Source organism: Ovis canadensis, chromosome 15 (assembly GCF_042477335.2).
Source record: "Ovis canadensis isolate MfBH-ARS-UI-01 breed Bighorn chromosome 15, ARS-UI_OviCan_v2, whole genome shotgun sequence".
NCBI classification, from domain to species: Eukaryota; Metazoa; Chordata; class Mammalia; order Artiodactyla; family Bovidae; genus Ovis; species Ovis canadensis.
Genome location: NC_091259.1, coordinates 41,591,254 through 41,615,120, shown reverse-complemented (window position 1 = coordinate 41,615,120; position 23,867 = coordinate 41,591,254). Strand labels below are relative to the sequence as shown.

General features: G+C 44.3%; 1 protein-coding gene across 1 annotated transcript in view; it reads left to right on the top strand.

Annotated features, from left to right (window-relative positions):
- The window catches only part of CLMP (CXADR like membrane protein), a 106,761-nt gene that overhangs the window by 77,816 nt on the left and 5,078 nt on the right, over positions 1-23,867 (top strand). The window contains exons 2-4 of the mRNA XM_069554216.1: positions 4,700-4,857; positions 21,169-21,370; positions 22,977-23,144. Coding sequence (XP_069410317.1) covers positions 4,700-4,857; positions 21,169-21,370; positions 22,977-23,144 — 528 coding nt within the window. The remainder of the gene's footprint in view (positions 1-4,699; positions 4,858-21,168; positions 21,371-22,976; positions 23,145-23,867) is intronic.

Here is a 23,867-nt window from a genome sequence, read left to right as displayed (position 1 = left end):
TAAGTTATCTAGCAAAATGACTTTCAAACTCCTCACAATTCTGCTTCACCTCCTTGGCATGTTTTCCTCGTTTTCCTTTTAGTACAACTATTAATAATGACCATTTGTTGAGTATGTACTGTATATCCTGTGCCAGTGTCAGACACTTGATAAACATCTTAATAATCCTTACAATCGTCTTTCATGATTGATGTTTTTATACTCATTCAGAGAAAAGACTCAGAGAAGTCAGGGAGTTAATTGGTCTTAGAGCAAATGAAGTCCACACCACATCCATCTGACTCCAAACTCATGGTCTTTCTATTAAATCTTGAACTGCATACAGTGTTCCAGAAACAGTCTGGAAAATACATTCCTGCGTGCGCACACATACACACACCCCTACACCTACAGAGTTTTACATATATATTAGTCTAGAAATTGAAGGCCTTTGGGTGAGTCACTTTTCTCCAAGCCTTGATTTCTTGATCTATAAGAGTTTAAAATTCCCCAAAGCTGGGCTTCCCTGGTGGCACAGTGGATAAGAATCCGCCTGCCAATGAAGGGAAGAGTCCAGATACCAAGAATGAGCTAAGCCCATGAGCCACAACTACTGAAGTCCACACAGAGGCTGAGTCCGTGCTCTGAAACAAGAGAAGCCCACGCACCACTAGAGAGCAGCCGCCATTTCTCTCCACAACTAGAGAGAGCCTGAGCGAAGCAGTGAAGACCCAGCAGAGCCAAAAATAAGTTACTTTAAAAGATTAAATTTCCAAAATCCTTTGTATTTTTCTGAATGACATTTGGTGATTTTGGTTGTCCTGAGGCCTTCGTGAATATTCCCTGTAAAGCAAAACACAAGGAAACTTTCCTCCCACTTCGGAAATTGAACAGGTCCATTGAAAAGAGCGTAACCACTGAGTGGAAGGCGGACGCTTGCACCCCTCCATCGCCCTTCACGGGTGCCCCACTGTACATTAAATAGTGGCAATGGCTCAGCTCCTGCGCGTGACTTCAGACAGCAACTGCTACGGCTCTCTGTGTTACTCGTAAACAGTATGTCTACGCAGCCTGGTAACCAACAATTCAGTTCTAAAACAGGACCCAGAAAGCACTATGGCCTCTCCTAGGGGCCCTGGGGGAACGTGGGGTGTCAGAGTTAATGATGGCAGCGCTAGAGGATCCATTCTTTGGAGGGAATAGCATGCAGACCCTGGGCAACTTGTGCCTCATAGGCATTCAGTAAATATTTGAGAAGGAGAAAGTTCTCTGCTAGGGAAATAAGAGAGAAATAAGATATTTTATATGCAGATCCTAGTTTCTATTAAAAGTTACCCTGGGTGGACTTATTTGGTGGAATAGTGGCTAAGACTCTGCCCTTCCAGTGCAGGGCACCTTGGTTTGATCCCTGGTCAGGAAACCAGATCCCACGTGCCACAACTAAGAGTTCAAAGGCCACAACTAAGACCCAGCACAGCCAAATAAGTTGTGTGCTGTGCTCAGTCATGTCCAACTCTTTGTGACTGCTTGTACTGTAGCCCACCAGGCTTCTCTGTCCATGGGATGCTCCAGGCAAGAGTACTGGAGTGAGTTGGCATTTCCTACTCCAAGGGATGTTCCCAATGCGGGGTTCTTAACCCATGTCTCTTGCATCTCCTGCGTTGGCAGGTGGATTATTTACCACTGCACCACCTGGGAAGCCCATTAAAATACATAAATATATAAGTAGAAATAAATATATTTTTTGAAAAAGTTACCCTGGGCCATTTGTCTTTTTGCATCCAAAAAAGCAAGCTAGGTTACCAGTGGCCTAAAGGGAGGGAGCCATCTTAAAAAACTCAGCCAGGATTCTTGATCCTGCCACATCTGCTCGAACTGACAATCTGATCCAAAAATTGGGCCTCAATATGTGAGGGAAAGTCAGTGCAAGAAAATTATAGGTCTCACTTATTTGGACTAAGTGAGCCTCCATGAAAGGATCATCCAAGGCGTCTATTTGACCACCAAAACAAGGCCAGTTCTTTGGACATAACATTTTTAGAAAGATTTCAACTATGAATATTTTATGACAAATGTAGACAGCATATTAAAAAGCAAAGACATCGCTTTACTGACAAAGGTCTATATAGTCAAAGCTATGGTTTTTCCAACAGTCATGTACAGATGTGAGAGTTGAACCATAAAGAAGGCTGAGCCCCAAAGAACTGATTAATGCTTTTGAATTGTGGTGCTGGAGAAGACTCTTGAGAGTCCCTTCAACTGCAAGGAGGTCAAACCAGTCAATCCTAAAAGAAATCAACCCTGAATACTCATTGGAAAGACTGATGCTGAAACTGAAGCTCCAATACTTTGGCCACTTGATGCAAAGAGCCAATTCATTGGAAAAGACCCTGATGCTGGGAAAGATTGAGGGCAGGAGGAGAGGGGGACAACAGAGGATGAGATGGTTGGATGGCATCACTGACCCAATGGACATGAGTTTGAGCAAACTCTGGGAGATGGGGAAGAACAGAGAAGCCTGGCGTGCTGCAATCCATGGGGTCACAAAGAGTCAGACACGACTTAGCCACTGAACAACAAGTCTTTCTCCAGCTTCCCAGGTGACTCAGTGGTAAAGAACCTGCCTGCCAAGCAGGAGACTCATGTTTGATCCCTAGGTTAGGAAGATCCCCTGGAGAAGGAAATGGCAACCCACTCCAGTATTCTTGCCTGGGAAATCCCATGGACAGAGGAGCCTGATGGGCTATGGTCCATGAGCTGCAAAGAGTTGGACATGACTGAATGATTAAGCAGCAGTAGCAGCAAGGTCTTTCTCAATGAAAGTGAACCCTTCGAAAAAAAAAAGAAAGAAAGTGAACCCTTCAGTGCCCAGGGAACCCAAGGCTGGCCCCTGGGGGTTAAACTGCCCCTTCTTGCTCACCTGCCAAGCAGCAGACACATATTCAGCAGCCCCCATGAGCATTGCCAAGCCTGGAGGTTGTAAGGAGAGCCCAGGCACTTTGCATGTAGACTTCAGGAGTTTGAGTTAAAAAGCACAGAAGTACCTGAGAACTCTGCAGGGATTCTAGGGACCTGAGGTTCAGGGAAGACTAGAGGTGAATACACCCTGATCCTGAGGCTCCTTGCCTTGGTAAAACCATTTGTGATTCATGGAGCGACCTGGCCCTGCACTGCTGTGTTAATTCTGGGTGTGGTATAAATAGAACTTGGTGCCCTGGCAAAGCACACCACCCACTGTGTTCCTTTCCTTTGAGGACATCAACCAAATCTGAGCCTCTGATTCCCTCTAGTGGCTCAAATCGGCAACTTTCCTAGCTGATTCTTTGCATTTAATTATTCAATATATATTGAGTGCCTACTGTATGCACCAAATTGGTGCTGGGTTCTCTAGCTTTGCCAGGGGTGCTTCATCTGAACACTGTCCTGTCCAGTGGAAAGTGATCCGAGATGGAAGCCAGAGCTCCTCCATAGAAGCTTAGCTTAGTACAGGGCAAACCGGCTCTGCTTTATGGGAACTGAAGGAGGATAGGTTTTACATGGGTTAGTTCTGCCACTAAATGAGTTGTAGGACCTTGGGCCAACTCCTTTATCCCCAGACCTCAGTTTGCTCATTAATAAAATCAGTGCATGGGTTAGATTCAAATCCATCCAATACGTATTTATTGAGCACCTGCAGCATGTGAGACCCTGACTGAGTGCTCTGGGCATGCAGTGGTAATAGAACTTAATCTCAAGGTGCTTAGAGGCAACTGGAAGAACCAGACACTCAGGAAGCCACATGAAACCAAGGGTATGAGTAGTTTAGCATGGCTGTTAGGGTGAGCTTCGCAGGGAGACAGATCTGGATAGAGCCTTGCGCTGACACTTCCTAGCTGTGTGATACTGGGAAAGTTGGTGGGATTCCTGGTGATCTAGCAGTTTGGACCCCACACTTCCACTGCTGGGGGCCTTGGTTCCATTCCTGGTCAGGGAACTGAGCTCCCACAAGCCAAAAAAAAAAACAACAAAAAAATTTTTTGCTGACACAGTACCATTTCTGGAAAAAGATGAAAGTTAAAGAAAGTAGAACTGAATTCCTATTGGCCAAAGGAATATTGGACAGATGAAGGGGCAGGATCCAAATGTGGTAGCTTGGAATTTTGCTTTGGGTAGTTTCATATGATATGAAACTATGCAGAATGAAGATGGAAGCTGGGGGAGGAGGAGACTGTGTGTCCCTTGAGGGAGCAGGGGCTGCCTCAAGAGCCCGCTTGTTCCTGGAGGCACGGCTGCACTTGCTGAGAGTTCTATGAGGGCAGCCAGACTTCAAGGCTCTGAGGCGTGAACCAAATCTGGAGCCTGTGCTGGAAGGAGGCTAACCCTGTCCTCCTTGTTAGTTTCCGTCCTTTCAGAAGCCTTTGTTAGTAGGGGAGAGAAAGATCAAAAAACAAAGTTGTTTTTAACTTGAGTGATTTCATTGTTTCTAAAAACCCTGGAGGGTTGGGAAGGTGGGCATTACCAGGAGTGTAATTTGCGGCGGTATGGAAGATATGATGAATTCAGTTAATGGAGGAGCCAGTGTGAGACCAGGGTCTTCCAGTACTTCTGGACCAGGGTTCCTCCAACACCGTGACGTGCCTCTTGCCCACAGAGACATCCAGTAATTATTAGCTGTAGTATTTGTTTCCTGCACCCCGTCATCCAATTTCTGCACGACTCATTGGAGGTTTTCCTCTTCCAGTTTCCTACTACGTTGGAACCTTGGGGACTCACACTGAGATCAAGAAAGTGGCAGAGGAGAAGGTCACTCTGCCCTGTCACCATCAGCTGGGGCTCCCAGAAAAAGACACCCTGGATATCGAATGGCTGCTCACCGATCGTGAAGGGAACCAAAAAGTGGTGAGTGTGTGTCTGACTGGAGTCTCGCTCCCTTTTCCCCTGTCCTCCTCCACCTTGTCTTAGTCCTGCATCTTTCTCATTGTGTAAGAAAGTTCTAGAATTGCTTTCTCATCTGGTTTAGAGTTGGAAGACTCTAGATACAATACTATAACAAGAAAGGATACTGGGTTGTGAGGATAAAAGATTCTGCCTGGGGGCGAGCAAGAACTACAAGAATCTATCATTTTTCCAAGGAGGGAATCTACATTAGTAGCGTCTTTTCTATGAGGGGGACAAGGATCCAGTAGCTTGATCGCCTAGTCTAGTGGGCCAGAACCATACCTGTCCTGAGAAGTCTGCTCCTCTTCCTCCTCTGAAACCATCACCACCTGCTGGTGCTTAAACTTTGCACAGGCATGACTTCTGAACTCTACGATTGTGCAAAGTGATAAACAACATAGAATACAGAGAAATAAAGAGGAGATGAATGGAAACGGTTAAAACATATAGTTGGATAAGCAAAAGAACTGATACTGATTCTACAGCTGGAAAATAAAGGAGCTGGCCCTGGGTCTGCAGTGCTGAGGTTTGGAAGGGTCACCAGGGTGGCCCATTGGTTTTCATAAGCTTCTGGCAGTATAAACCTAACCCTAACCCTAATTCTGTTTGGGGGCGAGCAAGAACTATAAGACTATCATTTGCCCAAGAAGAGAATCTACACTAGTGGCATCTTTCCTATGAGAGGGACAAGGATGCAGTATCTTGATCGCCTAGTCTAGTGGGCCAGAGCCACAGCTGGAAGACTCTTGAGAGTCCGTTGGACAGCAAGGAGATCCAACCGGTCCATCCTAAAGGAAATCAGTCCTAAGTATTCATTGGAAGGACTGATGCTGAAGCTGAAACTCCAAAACTTTGGCCACCTGATGTGAAGAACGGACTTTTCTGAAAAAACTCTGATGCTGGGAAAGAGTGAGGGCAGGAGGAGAAGGGGATGACAGAGGGTGAGATGGTTGGATGGCATCACTGACTCGATGGACGTAAGTCTGAGTAGACTCCGGGAGCTGGTGATGCACAGGGAGTCCTGGCGTGCTGCGGTCCATGGGGTTGCAAAGTCAGACACAGCTGAGCAACTGAACTGAACTGGCAGTATAAACAGATCTGTCACACTCTGCTCCTGATGACCTCCTGGCATGACATTCATTAGAGAATGAGAACTGGGTAACCTACTGTTACCATCCTTTCTGCCTCGGCTGCACTCAACCACTGTACCTTGGCTCAACCTAGGTTTTCTGGCATAACTATTCTTCAGTAGCCCTTGTGTATATTTGTGCGTGCTCACTTGTATCTACTCTTTGTGACCTCATTGGACTGAAGCCCACCAGGATCCTGTCCATGAAGTGGGTTGCCATTTCTTACTCTAGGGGATCTTCCCAATCCAGAGATTGAATTAACAGCCTTTACCCACTGACCTTTTTTTTTCCCCAACATCATAGGCTGGCTTTTATTTTGTATTTTTTTTTACACAAGTGTTTTATTTATTTATAGATTTTTAAACTTTTATATTATATTGGAGTACAGTTGATTAACAATAATGTGTTAGATTCAAGTGTACAATGAAGTGATTCAGTTATCCATACACATGTATCTATTCTTTTTCAAATTCTTTTCCCAATTAGGCTGTTTCAGACTATTGAGCAGAGTTCCCTGTGCTATACAGTAGGTCCTTGATGGTTATCTGTTTTAAATATAACAGGGTGTACATGCCCATCCCAAACCCCCTAACTATTCCTCTCTCCACCCTTCCCCCTATTGACTTATTTTTAAAACTCTTTGTTGAAAGTTTTGTGGTTAAAAAAACAAACTACATCCTACGGAAGCTGATTTTAGACTTTCCTTCTTTTTCAGAACTTTACTTCTTCCCCTACTAAAAAGGATAAAGTTGTCCTTTCCTCTCTGATGTCTATGCTACTAATTTTATAAGATGGTTTATGCAGAGGGAAGCTAAGGTTTTCACTGAAAATAAAATTCAAGATCACAGTTGGAATTGAACTTGCTTACAGAGCTGCCTACATCACCTTGTTATTTTGATACTGCTTGTCATTCTCTTCTCCTAGTGCACCATCCCGAGACTCAGTCTGTTCTCTCTAGAGCAAGGTCACCTTAACCTGAGCATGTTTATTCCAACAGTTTCATAAGCAATCCCAGACCTGATACTCTCAGTTCTGAATCAAGTAAATAAGTGCCCATGTTCCTCTAATAAAAACCCAAGAATGACATTATTTATCTAACTATCACCCAAGTGGTTTCATTTAAACTAAAGGAAAAAAAAGTTACTTGCTTTTATAGCCAGGTGAATATAAGGATTGATTTAAAAGGGCTACTGAAGGACTTGCCTGGTGGTCCAATGGTTAAGACTCCCCCTTCCAATGCAGGGGCTTGGGGTTCAATCCTTGGTCCAGGAACTAAGGTGCTATGGGGTGCAGCCAAAAACTAAATAACATAAAGAAGGCCACTGATACAGCTTCTGTCCTCACCCTAATAAGCAGGCACAGTTCCCTACTTATCTTCAGTGAATGTTCTAAGGAAAGAATTGCCATTTATTCACTCATTCAGAAGGCATGATTTTTTTTTTCCCAAGCCATGGCATGAGGGATCTTAGTTCCTCCACCAAGGGTTGAACCCATGCTTCCTGCACTGAGAGCCTGAAATCTTAACCACTGAACTGCCAAGGAAGTCCAGATGGCATGAATTTATTTTGCACTTACTGTATGCCATGGTAGGCGCTGGGGTATAGCAGTAAAGAAAAAATTAGAATCTCTGCCTTCTAGGAGCTTAAATAAAATAACATTTAATAATTTTTGTTTATTATTTAAGTACAGAACAATAAATACCAGCTACAGGCCAGGCACAAATCTGTTTAGCACATATTGTCTTATTTAACTTACTGCTCATAACCAGGATTATCGGTACCATTTTACAGATAAGGAACTGAGGCATGTACACACACAAAGTGAGAAAATTCCTTAAAGCCACCCATTTTTGAAATTGGGCACTCTGATATTGGTAGCTAAACTATTAACCACTAGCTGTGTTATCTTCATAAATAATTAGAAATTAGTCAATCAGTGCTGCTGTATTGGAAATAAGGAAAACATGGGGAGAAAAATTATTCCAGCAGATTAATTAGGCAAAGACCCTGGTGCTGCAAAAAGCTTGGCACTATTGGAAGTTCTGAAAGATTAAAAATCAATTTAGTTGGGACTTCCCTGTTGGTCCAGTGGCTAAGACTCTGCCCTCCCAAGGCAGGGGTCCCGGGTTCCATTCCTAGTCAGGGAACTAAATCCCACATGCTGCAACTAAAGATCCCCAGTGCCACAACTAAAGAAATTCTGCATGCTGAAACTAAGAACCTGAAGCAGCCACATAAATAAATCAATATTTTATAAAAATCGATTTAGTTAAATTTAATAAATATTGGATTTCCAATATACACACACACTCTCTCATGAAGGAGCTACTTGAAGAGATACATATCAAGACTGAGATAAGCAGGATGTTCTAAAGGAGAGCAGAGGAGGAGCCGCTGGCTGAGAGTCCTTGGGGAGAGGTCGAGGTGTGCTTCTGGTAAGAAGGCACAGTTGATTTGCATGTTTATAGAAGGCACTGCCCTCAGGAAATCACAAGAGCAAAGACACAGGCGGGCCCATTCTGGAACTTCTAAGCGGCTGATCCAAGTAGAGTGCAAGTTTCAGCTTGTGGGGTTGCAGGACCAGAAAATGAAAGGTCTTGTCTACCATACCAGGGAGCTGAGAATTCTTATAATGTCATGGTGTTCTTGAAGGATTTTCAGAGTGAAAAGGGCATCTTTGCGTCTTAGAGCAAGCTCTCTGGCACTCTGTGCGGCACACTGATTTAAAGAGGACTCAAGTAGAAGAATCAAGAGTAGTTGAATAGTTTCCAACTATACAATAAGGGCTTAAAGTACAGTCATGGGTGGCTGGGATGCCAAGCAATGGGTGAAGCTTCCTGAGCTGGTTAATTGCCAGGGTATTGGGAGTGAGAGTGAGGGGAACTGAGAAAGAATATACAGGAAGGGTTGGAACAGACGTGTTGCTTGTTTTTCTTTTCTTTCCATCACGCCTCTCAGCTTATGGGATCTTAGTTCCCCAACGAGGGATCAAACCTGTGCCCACTGAGTGGAAGCTCAAAGTCCTAACCACGGAACTGCCAGGGAAGACCTGGATGAGGTGCTTAAAATAGGCTAGCCAATGACCGAGATCCCAAGGTTAGCTTTGCGCTTTAATCTGAGCAGAAATGTTGCATCCCTCTTATCTAGGACCCTCACATATGCAGGAAACATTTAAGGGTGGGTAGGCAGCCTCAGGAATATTTGAATTTCATCCTAGACAGTAGAGTCACTAGGATTCTGGAGCATTCCTCCTGGTTCTAGGATGGAAACTTAGTTGAATTTCCAAAGTAAGAGTGCTCAGAAGAAGAGTCAGGAACTCACAACACACACTTTTCCCCTGTATTTTTCAAATGGAAAAATTAGGACAGAGATGCTCAATTTTCCATGCCAACTATCTTGGCCACTCTTTCACCCTTTCCCCTTTCTCTTTGGCTTTGAGCAAGAAAAATCTTGATGTAAAATACAGAGAGAGGGACTTACATCCATCTCCTTCAGGGCATTTCACAACTGCTACGTAGGACCTGGTGCAGCAGAGCAACTGCCAGAAGGTTGAGCTGATTCATCTGTTCCATCTGAGTCCTAACGAATTGTCCTGCCTCGTCTCCCTAAAAACACATCCGGAGCAGGACACCAGGAATGTCATGAGACACAGTCCCACAACAGCTGTAATTCATATATTTAATCTGTTTGCAGAAGAGTTAGATTTATATTCACTGTTCCCCCATCACACTCCTATTGACCCTTGGCTTAGTCTCAGCATTACATTTCTTAGAATTAAGAACAAAATAAAACAAAGAGGCACACAAGCATCTGATATTCAAGGTATGACTGGGGAGGGAAAAAAAAGCCAAATTGCAAGGCTGTAGCTGAACCCCAACCCTGTCAAAAGTGTTTTGAAATTCTCTTATGAAATAAGGGTCATTTAATTATATTAAGATTATTTTGAAGTTGTATACACTTGGCTTTCCAAAGATGTTAAATATTTACCTGTAGTTATCTCTTCTTTCTTCATTTAATATTAGGACAGGAACTTCCCCAGTAGTCCAGTGGTTAAGAATCAATGTTCCCACTGCAGGGGGCATGGGTTCAAGCCCCAGTTGTGGAAGATCCCATATGTTGCAGGGTGTGGTCAAATATATATTTGTGCTCAGTCGCTTCAGTCATGTCCAACTCTTTGTGACCCTATGGACTGTAGCCCACTAGGCTCCTCAGTCCATGAAATTTTCCAGGCAAGAATACTGGAGTGGGTTGCCATACTCTCCTCCAGGGGATCTTCCTGACCCAGGGATCGAACCCGAGTCTCCTGTGGCTCCTGCACTGCAGGTGGATTCTTTACTGCTGAGCCACTGGGGAAGCCATATATATGACAGGAACTAGAGGAAAGGGAGGGAAAAGCAATACACCAGAAAAGCCCATATACACAGAAGTTGACCCTCATGCTTGATCTGTTTACATGAAAATGAAAGGCATTTCAGGAGAAAACTTTATGATCCAAGACAAAGACACATCAGAGGACAACTGTTCAGAAGCACAGGACTCGAGTTTGGGGATTAGGCTATTCAGAGATCCGAGGGCAGGGGCCAAAGCTGAGATGTGGTCCAGGCGGCACTGGCCTTAGAGGCCACATTCACAGAGTCAAGCTGTGGACCACAGCTTGAAACAGACCAGGTGAGGGAGCCAGTGGAGGTTTTTAGCCAGGGGAGCTTCCCTATACAAATGAATAGAACGCATGGGCTGAAAAACTTGGAAACCTTAGGGGCTTCCTAGAACCCAGAATCCATCTGATAAAAATGATCGTGAGGGCTTCCTATCTCATTCCCCCCAAAATCCTGTGAAGTAGCTTGTCCCTGTGTGACAGCTGAGAACCTTGGGGATTAGCCAAGTTCATTAGCTGAACCAAGGCACACAGCAAGTGGAGGAGCTCCCTTTTGAGTACAGAAGACTACTGACTTCCCAGCCAGCTCTCTCCATCACTGTCCCTGGTATAGTGTTTTTCAAAATTAGGACTCAGTAATGGATCATAAGGAATCAGATTTTTTTTTCTTTTTAAACTTTTACTTATGCTGGGTCTTCATGGCTGCATGCAGGCTTTCTCTAGTTGAGGTGATCGGAGTTGCTCTTTGTCGTGATGCATGGGCCTTTCACTGCGGTGGCTTCTTTGTTGTGGACCATAGCCTCTGGGTGCACAGGCTTCAGCAGTTGCAGTACTTGGACTCTAGAGCCCAGGCTGAGTAGTTGTGGCACACAGGCTTAGTTGCTCCCAGACCTGTGGAATCTTCCCGGACTGGGGATTGAACCCATGTCCCTTGCATTTGCAGGCAGATTCTTAACCACTGGTGGGGTTAGTCGCTGAGTTGTATCCAACTCTTGCAACACCATGGACTGTAGCCCACCAGGCCCCTCTGTCCGTGGGGTTTCCCAGGCAAGAATATTGGAGTGGGTTGCCATTTCCTTCTCCAGGGGATCTTCCCAACCCAGGGATTGAACCTGTGTCTCCTGCATTGCAGGTAGATTCTTTACCATCTGAGCCACCAGGGAAGCCCAATTTGTGCTATAAATCTAAACGATCATCATCAGAAGGAACTCTGCCCTTGCTCAAAAGCTGTCCTTTAAATTTAAATCTTGTTATAAGCCTGGGAGGTCGGTAAGGTAAGGATTGTTACAATAGTTCTTTCAATGCGTGAAGAAAATTAGACCTCTCTGACTGCATAGGAACCTGGAATGTCAGGTCCATGAATCAAGGCAAATTGGAAGTGGTCAGACAAGAGATGGCAAGGGTGAATGTCGACATTCTAGGTATCAGCGCACTAAAATGGACTGGAATGGGTGAATTTAACTCAGATGACCATTATATCTACTACTGAGGGCAGGAATCCCTCAGAAGAAATGGAGTAGCCATCATGGTCAACAAAAGAGTCCGAAATGCACTACTTGGATGCACTCTCAAAAATGACAGAATGATCTCTGTTCGTCTCCAAGGCAAACCATTCAATATCACAGTTATCCAAGTCTATGCCCCAACCAGTAACGCTGAAGTTGAACGGTTTTATGAAGACCTACAAGACCTTTTAGAACTAACACCCCCAAAAGATGTCCTTTTCATTATAGGGGACTGGAATGCAAAAGTAGGAAGTCAAGAAACACCTGAAGTAACAGGCAAATTTGGCCTTGGAATGTGGAATGAAGCAGGGCAAAGACTAATAGAGTTTTGCCAAGAAAATGCACTGGTCATAGCAAACACCCTCTTCCAACAACAAATGAGAAGACTGTACACATGGACATCACCAGATGATCAACACTGAAATCAGACTGATTATATTCTATGCAGCCAAAGATGGAGAAGCTCTATACAGTCAACAAAAACAAGACCAGGAGCTGACTGTGGCTCAGACCATGAACTCCTTATTACCAAATTCAGACTTAAATTGAGGAAAGTAGGGAAAACCACTAGACCATTCAGGTATGACCTAAATCAAATCCTTTATGATTATACAGTGGAAGTGAGAAATAGATTTAAGGGCCTAGATCTGATAGATAGAGTGCCTGATGAACTATGGACAGAGGTTCGTGACATTGTGCAGGAGACAGGGATCAAGACCATCCCCATGGAAAAGAAATGCAAAAACGCAAAATGGCTGTCTGGGGAGGCCTTACAAATAGCTGTGAAAAGAAGAGAGGCGAAAAGCAAAGGAAAAAAGGAAAGATATAAGCATCTGAATGCAGAGTTCCAAAGAATAGCAAGAAGGATAAGAAAGCCTTCCTCAGCGATCAATGCAAAGAAATAGAGGAAAATAACAGAATGGGAAAGACTAGAGATCTCTTTAAGAAAATTAGAGATAGCAAGGGAACATTTCATGCAAAGATGGGCTCGATGAAGGACAGAAATGGTATGGACCTAACAGAAGCAGAAGATATTAAGAAGAGGTGGCAAGAATACACAGAAGAACTGTACAAAAAAGATCTTCACGACCCAGATAATCATGATGGTGTGATCACTCATCTAGAGCCAGACATCCTGGAATGTGAAGTCAAGTGGGCCTTAGAAAGCATCACTACGAACAAAGTTAGTGGAGGGGATGGAATTCCAATTGAGCTGTTTCAAATCCTGAAAGATGATGCTGTGAAAGTGCTGCACTCAATATGCCAGCAAATTTGGAAAACTCAGCAGTGGCCACAGGACTGGAAAAGGTCAGTTTTCATTCCAATCCCAAAGAAAGGCAATGCCAAAGAATGCTCAAACTACTGCACAACTGCACTCATCTCACATGCTAGTAAAGTAATGCTCAAAATTCTCCAAGCCAGGCTTCAGCAATATGTGAACCGTGAACTCCCTGACGTTCAAGCTGGTTTTAGAAAAGGCAGATGAAACAGAGATCAAATTGCCAACATCCGCTGGATCATGGAAAAAGCAAGAGAGTTCCAGAAAAACATCTATTTCTGCTTTCTTGACTATGGCAAAGCCTTTGACTGTGTTGATCACAATAAACTGTGGAAAATTCTGAAAGAGATGGGAATACCAGACCACCTGACCTGCCCCTTGAGAAATCTGTATACAGGTCAGGAAGCAACAGTTAGAACTGGACACGGAACAACAGACTGGTTCCAAATAGGAAAAGGAATACGTCAAGGCTGTATATTGTCACCCTGCTTATTTAACTCATATGCAGAGTACATCATGAGAAACACTGGACTGGAAGCAACACAAGCTGGAATCAAGATTGCCGGGAGAAATATCAATAACCTCAGATATGCAGATGACACCACCCTTATGGCAGAAAGTGAAGAGGAACTAAAAAGCCTCTTGAAAGTGAAAGAGGATAGTGAAAAAGTTGGCCTAAAGCTCAACATTCAGAAAACAAAGATCATGGCATCTGGTCCCATCACTTCATGGGAAATAGATGGCAAACAGTGGAAACGGTATCAGACTTTATTTTTGGGGGGCTCCAGAATCACTGCAGATGGTGACTACAGCCATGAAATTAAAAGACGCTTACTCCTTGGAAGAAAAGTTATGACTAACCTAGATAGCATGTTCAAAAGCAGAGACATTACTTTGCCGGCTAAGATCCGTCTAGTCAAGGCTATGGTTTTTCCTATGGTCAAGTATGGATGTGAGAGTTGGACTGTGAAGAAGGCTGAGCGCCGAAGAATGGATGCGTTTGTACTGTGGTGTTGGAGAAGACTCTTGAGGGTCCCTTGGACTGCAAGGAGATCCAACCAGTCCATTCTGAAGGAGATCAACCCTGGGATTTCTTTGAAAGGTTGATGCTAAAGCTGAAACTCCAGTACTTTGGCCACCTCATGCGAAGAGTTGACTCATTGGAAAAAATTCTGATGCTGGGAGGGATTGGGGGCAGGAGGAGAAGGGGACGACCGAGGATGAGATGGCTGGATGGCATCACAGACTCGATGGACGTGAGTCTGAGTGAACTCCGGGAGATGGTGATGAACAGGGAGGCCTGGCGTGCTGAGATTCATGGGGTCGCAAAGAGTCGGACACGACTGAGTGACTGAACTGAACTGAACTGTCTCTAGAAAACTTGGATTCTAAACCTTTCAGACTTTCAACAGTGAAGGCTTTGCCCGAGATGAATGAATTTCAGAGTTCAGATGTGAACCCAAGCTTCCCAGAGTTAAAGCCCTTTGCCCCTCCCCCATGGCTTGCAGGTTCTTTGGAAAAGAATGTAGGCATTCAAGATAAAACCTCTGCCTGGGAGTAAATACTGGACCTTTGATGGAAATCATGCAGTTCCTGTACTTTCCAAAATGTTCCTCAGCTTGAAGACAGTGTTCTGGAGACCCCTCGATAGGGGCTAAGTTGTGGGGTGGGGGTGGAAGTTTTCAAGCCAGGGTGGGGAGAAAGCCTCTACTGGAGTGAGAATGAGAATTAGCTCTCCTGTAGGCAGGTTCCCTGCCCCAGAGCTCCAGGGCCTCCTCCAGGTCTGCGGTCACCCTGAGTTCACCAGTGACTCACTGAGTCTTTAGTCACAGGCCCAGCCTTACCCATGGATGACAACTCCTCTTCCTCATACCCTCTCTTCACTCTCCTAAAAATTCTCTAACTGACCATGCTTGCCAACTTGCTTTATGTTTTTTTGGCTGTGCTGCTTGGCTTGCAAGATCTTAGTTCCCCAAGCAGGAATCAAACCCATGTCTTCTGCGGTGGAAACTTGGAGTCTTAACCTCTGGACTGCCAGGGAATTCTCCCAGTTTGCTTTAAAAAGTCTTTGCAGAGTTCGCCTCAGCCTTAGGGATAAGCTGGATGGTGCTGTCCTAATGAAGCTGTCCCAATTCCCCCGCCACCCTCATTCCAACAAGAAGGAGACAGTCCCACGTGCTGTTCTCAGTAACCTTTCAGGTTCTCTAATGTAGAGACTCAGCACGTTGAACCTGCAGACCACACCCTAAGGGAGGCAGCCTAGGAGGACAGGGAATGCACTGAGACAGGAAACAGCCTTCAGGGGATCTAATTCCCTTTACTGTCATACTGAAGTGAATTTCTCCCGGCCTGAGCCTGAAAACCTGCCCCTTCCCTGTAATACACCATAGGGAAGTGTCTCCTGAACGTCAGCTTTATGCTTAGAGTCCAGGTTTTCTGGAGATGAATTAGGGTCTAATTTTCCTCGTGTATTAACTCCTGTAGAAATAGAAATTACCTTGTGGAATGCTGATAGTGATGTCAAGTTTCCTATCCGTAGGATGCAGATGGTTCCTGTTTATAGAGATGCAAATGAATTTTGTCCAAAGGAGTATGTAAATCTCTTTAGCCCAATTCTCCTTTGAACTTGTTGGTGACAGCTTTCTGGTTCCATCATAAGTGAATGAATTAAACTTTTTTTTTTTTAATTTTAAAATCTTTAATTCTTACATGTGTTCCCAAACATGCACCCCCCTCCCATCTCCCTCCCCTGAGTTAATCTTTTTGATATGTGTTTATTCTCTTTGTATATGAGCATCATGATTTTACCTTTTAAAAAAAAAAGAAAGAAAAAGTTGTCCTTTAAAACTGTTGTTGTTGTTTAGTCGCTAAGGTGTGATTGACTCTTTTGCGACCTCAAGGACTGTAACCCGCCAGGCTCCTCTGTTCATGGGATTCTCCAGGCAAGAATACTGGAGTGGGTTGCCATTTCCTTCTCCAGGGGATTTTCCCCACCCAGGGATTGAACCAGCATCTCCCACATTGTGGGCAAATTCTTTACTGCTGAGGCACCAGGGGAAACTAGGGCAGGAAAAATTATCTTTTTCCCTCTACTCACCTAAGTGTTCAGGGTGGGGCACTGTCAGTTAGATTGAAAAAAGGCAGGTTCACAAGAAAACAGCAAACAGTATTGTGTAAATAACACCTGGGCATACCCAGTGATGAGTAACTCAAAGAGGCGGTTAGAACTAGGGCTCTGTATATTTACCTAATTTAGTAGGGGAAGGGAGGAGTAGAAAGGGCACTTATGGAAGAGCAAATGGACACTTAGAAGAACAGATGGGAGATATGCTGGTTTGTGGCACAGCCTGAGTGAGATGTCCACCTCTGCTCTCCCAGAAGGGAAGATTGGAGTTGCCCTGGGAAAGAGGACTTAGGAACACTCAGATTCTTTGGGGAGGCTCTGCTTTTAGGCAAATAAAGGATTTCAGGAACTCAAGTGCCCTTAATCCTTATGCATATGCAAAGTGACGTGTTTGGAGGTGGCATGTCCTGGTCCCCAAATTATAAAACTCATTTCTTTGTATTGTTATCTCTAGAATAGTGTCAAGTGTAGAGTATGTTTCAATTAGTGTTTATTAAATAAAAGATTACAGGGTTGCCAAACTGGACAACAGACATACATAAAATCAGTATGAGGCTTCCCTGGTGGCTCAGTGGTAAAGAATCCACCTGCCAATGGGTTTGACCCCTGGGCTGGAAAGATCTCACATGCTGAGGAGCAACTAAGCCCGTGTGCCACAACTACTGAGCCTGTGCTCCAGAGCCCGAGAGCCACAGCTACTGAAGGCTAAGCACCCTAGAGGCCAGGCTCTGCATCAAGAGAAGGCATTCACAATGAGAAGTAACTAGAGGGCAGCCCTCACTCTCCACAACTAGAGTTAAAGCCCACATACCAACAAAGGCCCAGCACAGGCAAAACTAAATAAACAATACACTTATTTTTAAATTAAGTAAAAGAATGGCCTGAAGGATCTCCCAGACAATGCCCAGAATTCAGAAAGGGGATCCAGCAAACTGTCTGCCCAACATCTTGACTTTCACAATTTTTCCTCATGTAAAAATGGTGCCAATACATGCTATGGATGACAGCAGAGACCATTCTAAGCTTGTGTCATATCAGGGAAGGTTTCATAGGGAACCTTAACATTAACTTGGGGTTTAAAATAATGAATAGGGTTTATCTGGGGCTTCCTAGGGGGCTCAGCGGTAAAGAATCTGCCTGCCAAGCAGGAGAGGTGGGGAAGATCCCCTGGAGGAGAGAATGGCATCCCACTCCAGTATTCTTGCCCAGAGAATCCCCATGGACAGAAGAGCCTTTTGGGCTATAGTCCAGGGGGTTGCAAAGAGGTGGACATGACTGAGTGACTAAGCAACAACAAAAAGCTTATTGATACATTATTATGTAGGGTAGTTTGGAGAGGACAGACATCTACGGTGGCCAGACAGCTGGAAGTATAAAAATGGAGCTCAAAAATGTGCTGGTGTCTGGACTTCCCTGTGGTCCAGTGGCTAAGGCTCCACACCCCCAATATAGGGGGCCCAGGTTCGATCCCTAATCAGGGAACTGGATCCCACATGCCACAGCTGAGTGTTCACATGCCGCAACTAAGACCTGGTACAACCAAATAAATAAAAATACATATTAAAAAGAAAATGTGTTAGCGATAGAGATAAGGATGTCAGAATGATCACAATAGTTGTATTGGTTGAAGTGAGGGGACAAAATCAAATACTGAAAACATTTTAAGTCATATTACCTATTACCTAAATTTTCTCTTATTTGATTCTCCAGCATTTTGTCCCTCAAAAGACTGTGAGGCCTTTGGGGTAGGAACTATGTCTTATTCATGATTGTTTTCAGAGCCTGGCAAAGTACCCGATGTGGGCACTCAGTAAATATTTGGTGAAGAAAAAGAACATACAGAGAAAGGAGAACACACTTTTTTTTCAGAGATGTGGTAAGGGCAAAATGGATGATGCTGAAACGTTCTAATAAAATGGTGAGAGAATTTATGGCCATTTTATTGGATGGCTCCTGGTCTTTTCAGGAAGGCATTTCCTGAGCTGCAGAGAGTCACGTGATTAACAACAGGGTTCAGGGATTAGAGTGAAACAGTTTGGAACAGCTGAAGCCAAAAATGTGTTTAGGGGACTCCCATGTGCTTGCTTTTTTTTTTTTTTTTAGTGCTGTTCCATGTGTCTGGAATGCTCCCTCTGGCAATCTTTGCCCTGCCTCTCTCATCTCTTACTTGGCCTACTCATCTTTCAAAGCCTAACTCAAATGCCACTGACTTTTCTGGGAACATTCTCTCTTGATACTATTTCAAGTTAGTCATTCCTTTTTCTATGTGTATACTTCTCTCTTTGTTAATCCCACTAGATTATAAATTACTTGAAGATCAGAAGAGAGTTTTACTTCATCTGAATAGCCTCCCCCTGACCTGGTGGGGAGCAGTCATTCAATAAATGTTCGCTGATGTTTAAATCAAGTACGTTTAGGAATATGATTGCTAAGTGGCAGCAAGGGCATAACTGAAGTTATCGTCTTGGAAGACAAGATCAGCATGGTTTTTGTGATTAGTAGGAGGTGATGGGGACTTCCCTGGTAGTACAGTGGTTAAGACTTTGTGCTGTCAATGCAAGGGGCATGGGTTTGATCCCTGGTTAGAGGCCTAAGATCCCAAATGCTGCACAGCTTGGGCTAAAAAAAAAAAAAAAACAGCAGAAAAACAAGCCAGGAGGTGATGGATAACAGAACCAGGAAAAGTTTCAAGGACTACAGGTCACGATGCTATGTGCTTCTTCGCTCAGTCGTGTCGTATGGACTGTAGCCCGCCAGGCTCCTCTGTCCATGGGATTCTCCAGGCAAGAATACTGGAGGTGGTTGCCATTTCCTTCTCCAGGGGAAATCTTCCCGACCCAGGAATTCAACCCAGGTCTCCTGAATTGCAGGCAGACTCTTTACTGACTGAGCTACAAGGGAAGCCCTCGTACAGATCATGATGAGGGCAGATGAAAATTCAAGAAAAATCATGATTATTTTTTTCTGTTGGGGAAATCTCAACTTTGGTCTCCCTAGCAGTGAAAACAATGACATGAAGCCCATGTGTATTTTATGGAAGGAAAAGACACAGTTTCTTCTCACCTAGCTTACTCTTGTGTGCTAATCCACAGTGAAGTCAAAAAGAAGGAAAGTCACCGATGATTCCCTCAGTATCAGACCTGGATTGTAACATTAACTTCTATTCCTTAACTTCAGCTGGACCCTGAACTTTCATAAAGGCAAAACACATCTTATTGTTTCACATTTTCTCCCTCATTTCCAAACTTTCTGGAAGAGCAGTTTATGAGCAGTGAAATGAATGCGGGTGGAAGAGCAGTTTATGAGTAGTGAAATAAATGATGCGGGTGGGGAAAGGAGAGGTAACCGTGGTAACCAGAACAGTGAACAGGATGGCTTCAGATGGCCACGTTCAAACCCTGGTTCTGCTACCTGCCTGTGAAATGGGGACAGATAACGCTTGCTTGGAAATACTGTGTGAGAAATAAACTAGACGTAAAAGCACTTGGCGCAAGGAGTATCTGAACCTTGACCAGATCACGTGCAAGTGGTAGGAAATGCAAAGTGAGGAGGAAAGGTATGCGGGGGGAGGGGGGGAGGGAAGACTCCTCCCCTCTCTAGCTTCCGGGCTCTCCTTTTCCCTCAGAGTCAACTCTGGAGACCATTCTGTGCATTTTCTTCTTTCCTGGCCTCAACTGTGAGAACTAGAGTCTGTAATTCAAATTTAAAATCCCTTACTGCACAGGGAACTATACTCAGTATTTTGTAATAACCTATAGGGAAATCTGAAGGAGATTTTATATATATATAAGTATATAATATGTATTATATATAAGCCCACATTATATATATTTATTAAGTTAATAAATATATATTTTATATATATATAAAATATGGGCTTCCCAGGTGGTGCTAGTGGTAAAAAACCTGCCTGCCGACGCAGGAGACATAAGAGACCTGGGTTTGATCCCTGGGTCGGGAAGACCCCCTGGAACAGGGCATGTCAACCCACTCCAGTACTCTTGCCTGGAGAATCCCCATGGACAGAGGAGCCTGGAGGGCTACAGTCCATAGCGTCACACAGAGTCCAACATGACTGAAGCGACTGAACACACACACACAGTTCAGTTCAGTTCAGTTCAGTTCAGTCGCTCAGTCGTGTCCAACTCTTTGCGACCCCATGAATTGCAGCACGCCAGGCCTCCGTGTCCATCACCATCTCCTGGAGTTCACTCAGACTCAAGTTCATCGAGTCCGTGATGCCATCCAGCCATCTCATCCTCTGTCGTCCCCTTCTCCCGCCCCCAATCCTTCCCAGCATCAGAGTCTTTTCCAATCAGTCAACTCTTCACATGAGGTGGCCAAAGTACTGGAGTTTCAGCTTTAGCATCATTCCTTCCAAAGAAATCCCAGGGCTGATCTCCTTCAGAATGGACACTTATATATAAAATATATATATTATTATATATATAATATCACTGAATATATATTATATAAATCTATATATTAAATTTATATAAAATCACTGATGTACTACCTGAAACTAACATGATATTGTAAATGAACTATACTTCAATAGAAAAAATACATATGAAATTTTAAAAATAAAATTCCTTACCTCTAAAATGGAAAGGTTCTGAGCATTTAATGGAACAATTACTACTTTATAGTTAAAAGGCTCCACAAATATGAGGGGCTGTTATTCTCAGGAGAAGGAAGGCCTAGACAAACACAGTGTATTTAATTCTGTCCAGAGCACAGGTCTCCTGCAGTCAGCCCCAGGCTTGACTGCTCTGCTCCACTTCCTTGCCTCATCTTGCCTGCAGCAGGAGGGGAGGCTGAGAGCCACACAGTGTGACCCTGCCTCTGTCTGTCCCACAGGTGATTACTTACTCCAGCCATCACGTCTACAATAACTTGACTGAGGAACAGAGGGGCCGAGTGGCCTTCGCTTCCAATTTCCTGGCAGGAGATGCCTCCCTGCAGATTGAGCCTCTGAAGCCCAGTGATGAGGGCCGGTACACCTGCAAGGTGAAGAACTCAGGGCGCTATGTGTGGAGCTACGTCATCTTAAAAGTTTTAGGTAAGACAGAGTGCCCCAGTAAGTACCTATATCTTATTAATAAGGGACAGGCAAATGTATCACAGCAGTACAAAACATCTTCAATACTTCATACTTTTTTAAAATAATTTTCTTTGTTTAGTTTTGGCTGTGCTGGGTCTTCGTTGCTCTGTGGGTTTTTCTACAGTTGCAGCGAATATGGGCTACTCTCTAGTGTCGGTATGTGGCCTTCTCATTGCAGCAGCTTCTTTTGCTGTAGAGCACGGACTCTAGGGCGCGAGGGCTTCAGTACTTGCAGCTCCTGGGTTCTAGAGCACAGGCTCAGTAGTTGTGGCACATGGCCTGTTGATCCGAGGCATGTGGGATCTTCCTGGATCAGGTGAAGCCATGCTCTTGCATTGTTAGGAGGATTCTTTACCACTGAGCCACCAGGGAAGCCCCCAATATATCATATTGTACAGACATCACCTAGTCCAGTTCCCTGGGGAAAAGCATGTATGTTTTGTATTTGACCCATAATGAAAGAAGAGAATCAATTTTCCATAGTAGCTCATTGTGCTATGCTTAGTCATTCAGTTGTACCTGATTCTTTGTGACCCCACGCACTGTAACCCACCAGGCTCCTCTGTCCTTGGGATTTTTCAGGCAAGAATACTGGAGTGGGTTGCCATTTCCTCCTCCAGAGGATCTTCCTGACCCAGGAATTAAACCTACATCTCCTGTGTCTCCTGTGTTGCAGGGAGATTCTTTATCCGCTGAGCCATTGAGGTAGCTCATTACAAAAGTTAAATGTCCTCTCAAGTTTTAAGTAGTATCCTCATGGTGAAACAAATCTCTCAGATCTGATTCAAATCCATTTCTTTGTTTTGTGACACAGCAAGAGTTCCTAACTTCTTCTTAATTGCTTCCAAGTTCATGAACTTTTGTCCCTGTTTCAGTGTTAATCAAATCACCTTGGCACTTTCCTGGTGGTCCAGTGGTCCAGTGGTTAAGACTTCTTGCTCCCATTGCAGGGGCCTGACTTTGATGCCTGGTCAGGGAACTAAATCCTGTGTGCCACAACTAAGATCCGGTACAGCCAAATATATAAATATTTTTAAAAATAAAGGAAAATCACACTCAACTTTTCTAAAATTTCCAAATATAAAAGGTTTTGGGGAATTCTCCATTGGTCCAGTGGTTAGGACTCTGAGCATCCACTTCAGGGGGCACAGGTTCAATCCTGGTCAGGGAACTAAGATCCCACAAGCCTGGCAGCATGGCCCCCCTCCCCCAAAGAAGACAGATTCCTGGGCCCTCAGTGAGTCCCACCGAGTCCAAGTAGGGCCCCAGGAATTAGGAAAAAAGACCAAAACATTTTTTTCTTTGAGAAGTGATGAGGGAGTTCCTGAGGCAACCTCTCTAAATTACATCAGCATCATTGGAAACAGCTGGAATTGGGTATGTGTGCAGGGGATGGAAGTGGGTATATTTTGGGGAGTGAGATGTAAAGCATGGCGAGGTAGCAAAGGAATATTAAATCCACACTCAAAAGTTGACCATATGAGGAAAAACAAGTCAACAGGATATTGTTCACTGGTGTCAGGGGATCTTTGACTTCTTTTTCTTTTTTTTTTTTTTTTGCTAGTGAGACCATCAAAGCCCAAGTGTGAATTGGAAGGTGAGCTGACAGAAGGAAGTGACCTGACTTTGCAGTGTGAGTCATCCTCTGGCACAGAGCCCATTGTGTATTCCTGGCAGCGAGTCCAGGAGAAGGCGGGAGAGGATGAACGTCTACCTCCCAAATCTAAGATTGGTAAGTCATCTTTTTTACTGGTCCACGGAGACAACAGGACAGTCAGTCCTCTCTCAGTGAATTCTGAATCTGGTTTTGTGAACACCTCACAAAGATCTTGAATACACTACTGAACCTCACTGTTTCTATTTTTCACACCTAACTGGGAACAGAAAAATATGTCTTTTCTTTCCCTAAATGGCAAAAATAAAAGTGGTAAGGAGATTAGGAATAAGTGTACTCTATAAACCTATTCTAATTATTGTGTTTCAGTTCAGTTCAGTTCAGTCACTCAGTCGTGTCCGACACTTTGAGACCCCATGAATCGCAGCACACCAGGTCTCCCTGTCCATCTCCAACTCCCGGAGCTTACTCAAACTCACGTCCATTGAGTCAGTGATGCCATCAGCCATCTCATCCTGTCATCCCCTTCTCCTCCTATCTCCAATCCCTCCCAGGATCAGGGTCTTTTCCAGTGAGTCAACTCTTCGCATGAGGTGGCCAAAGTACTGGAGTCTCAGCTTCAGCATCAGTCCTTCCAATGAACACCCAGGATTGATCTCCTTTAGGATGGACTGACTGGACCTCCTTGCAGTCCAAGGGACTCTCAAGAGTCTTCTCCAACACCACAGTTCAAAAGCATCCATTCTTCGGCGCTCAGCTTTCTTCACAGTCCAACTCTCACATCCATACATGACCACTGGAAAAACCATAGCCTTGACTAGATGGACCTTTGTTGGCAAA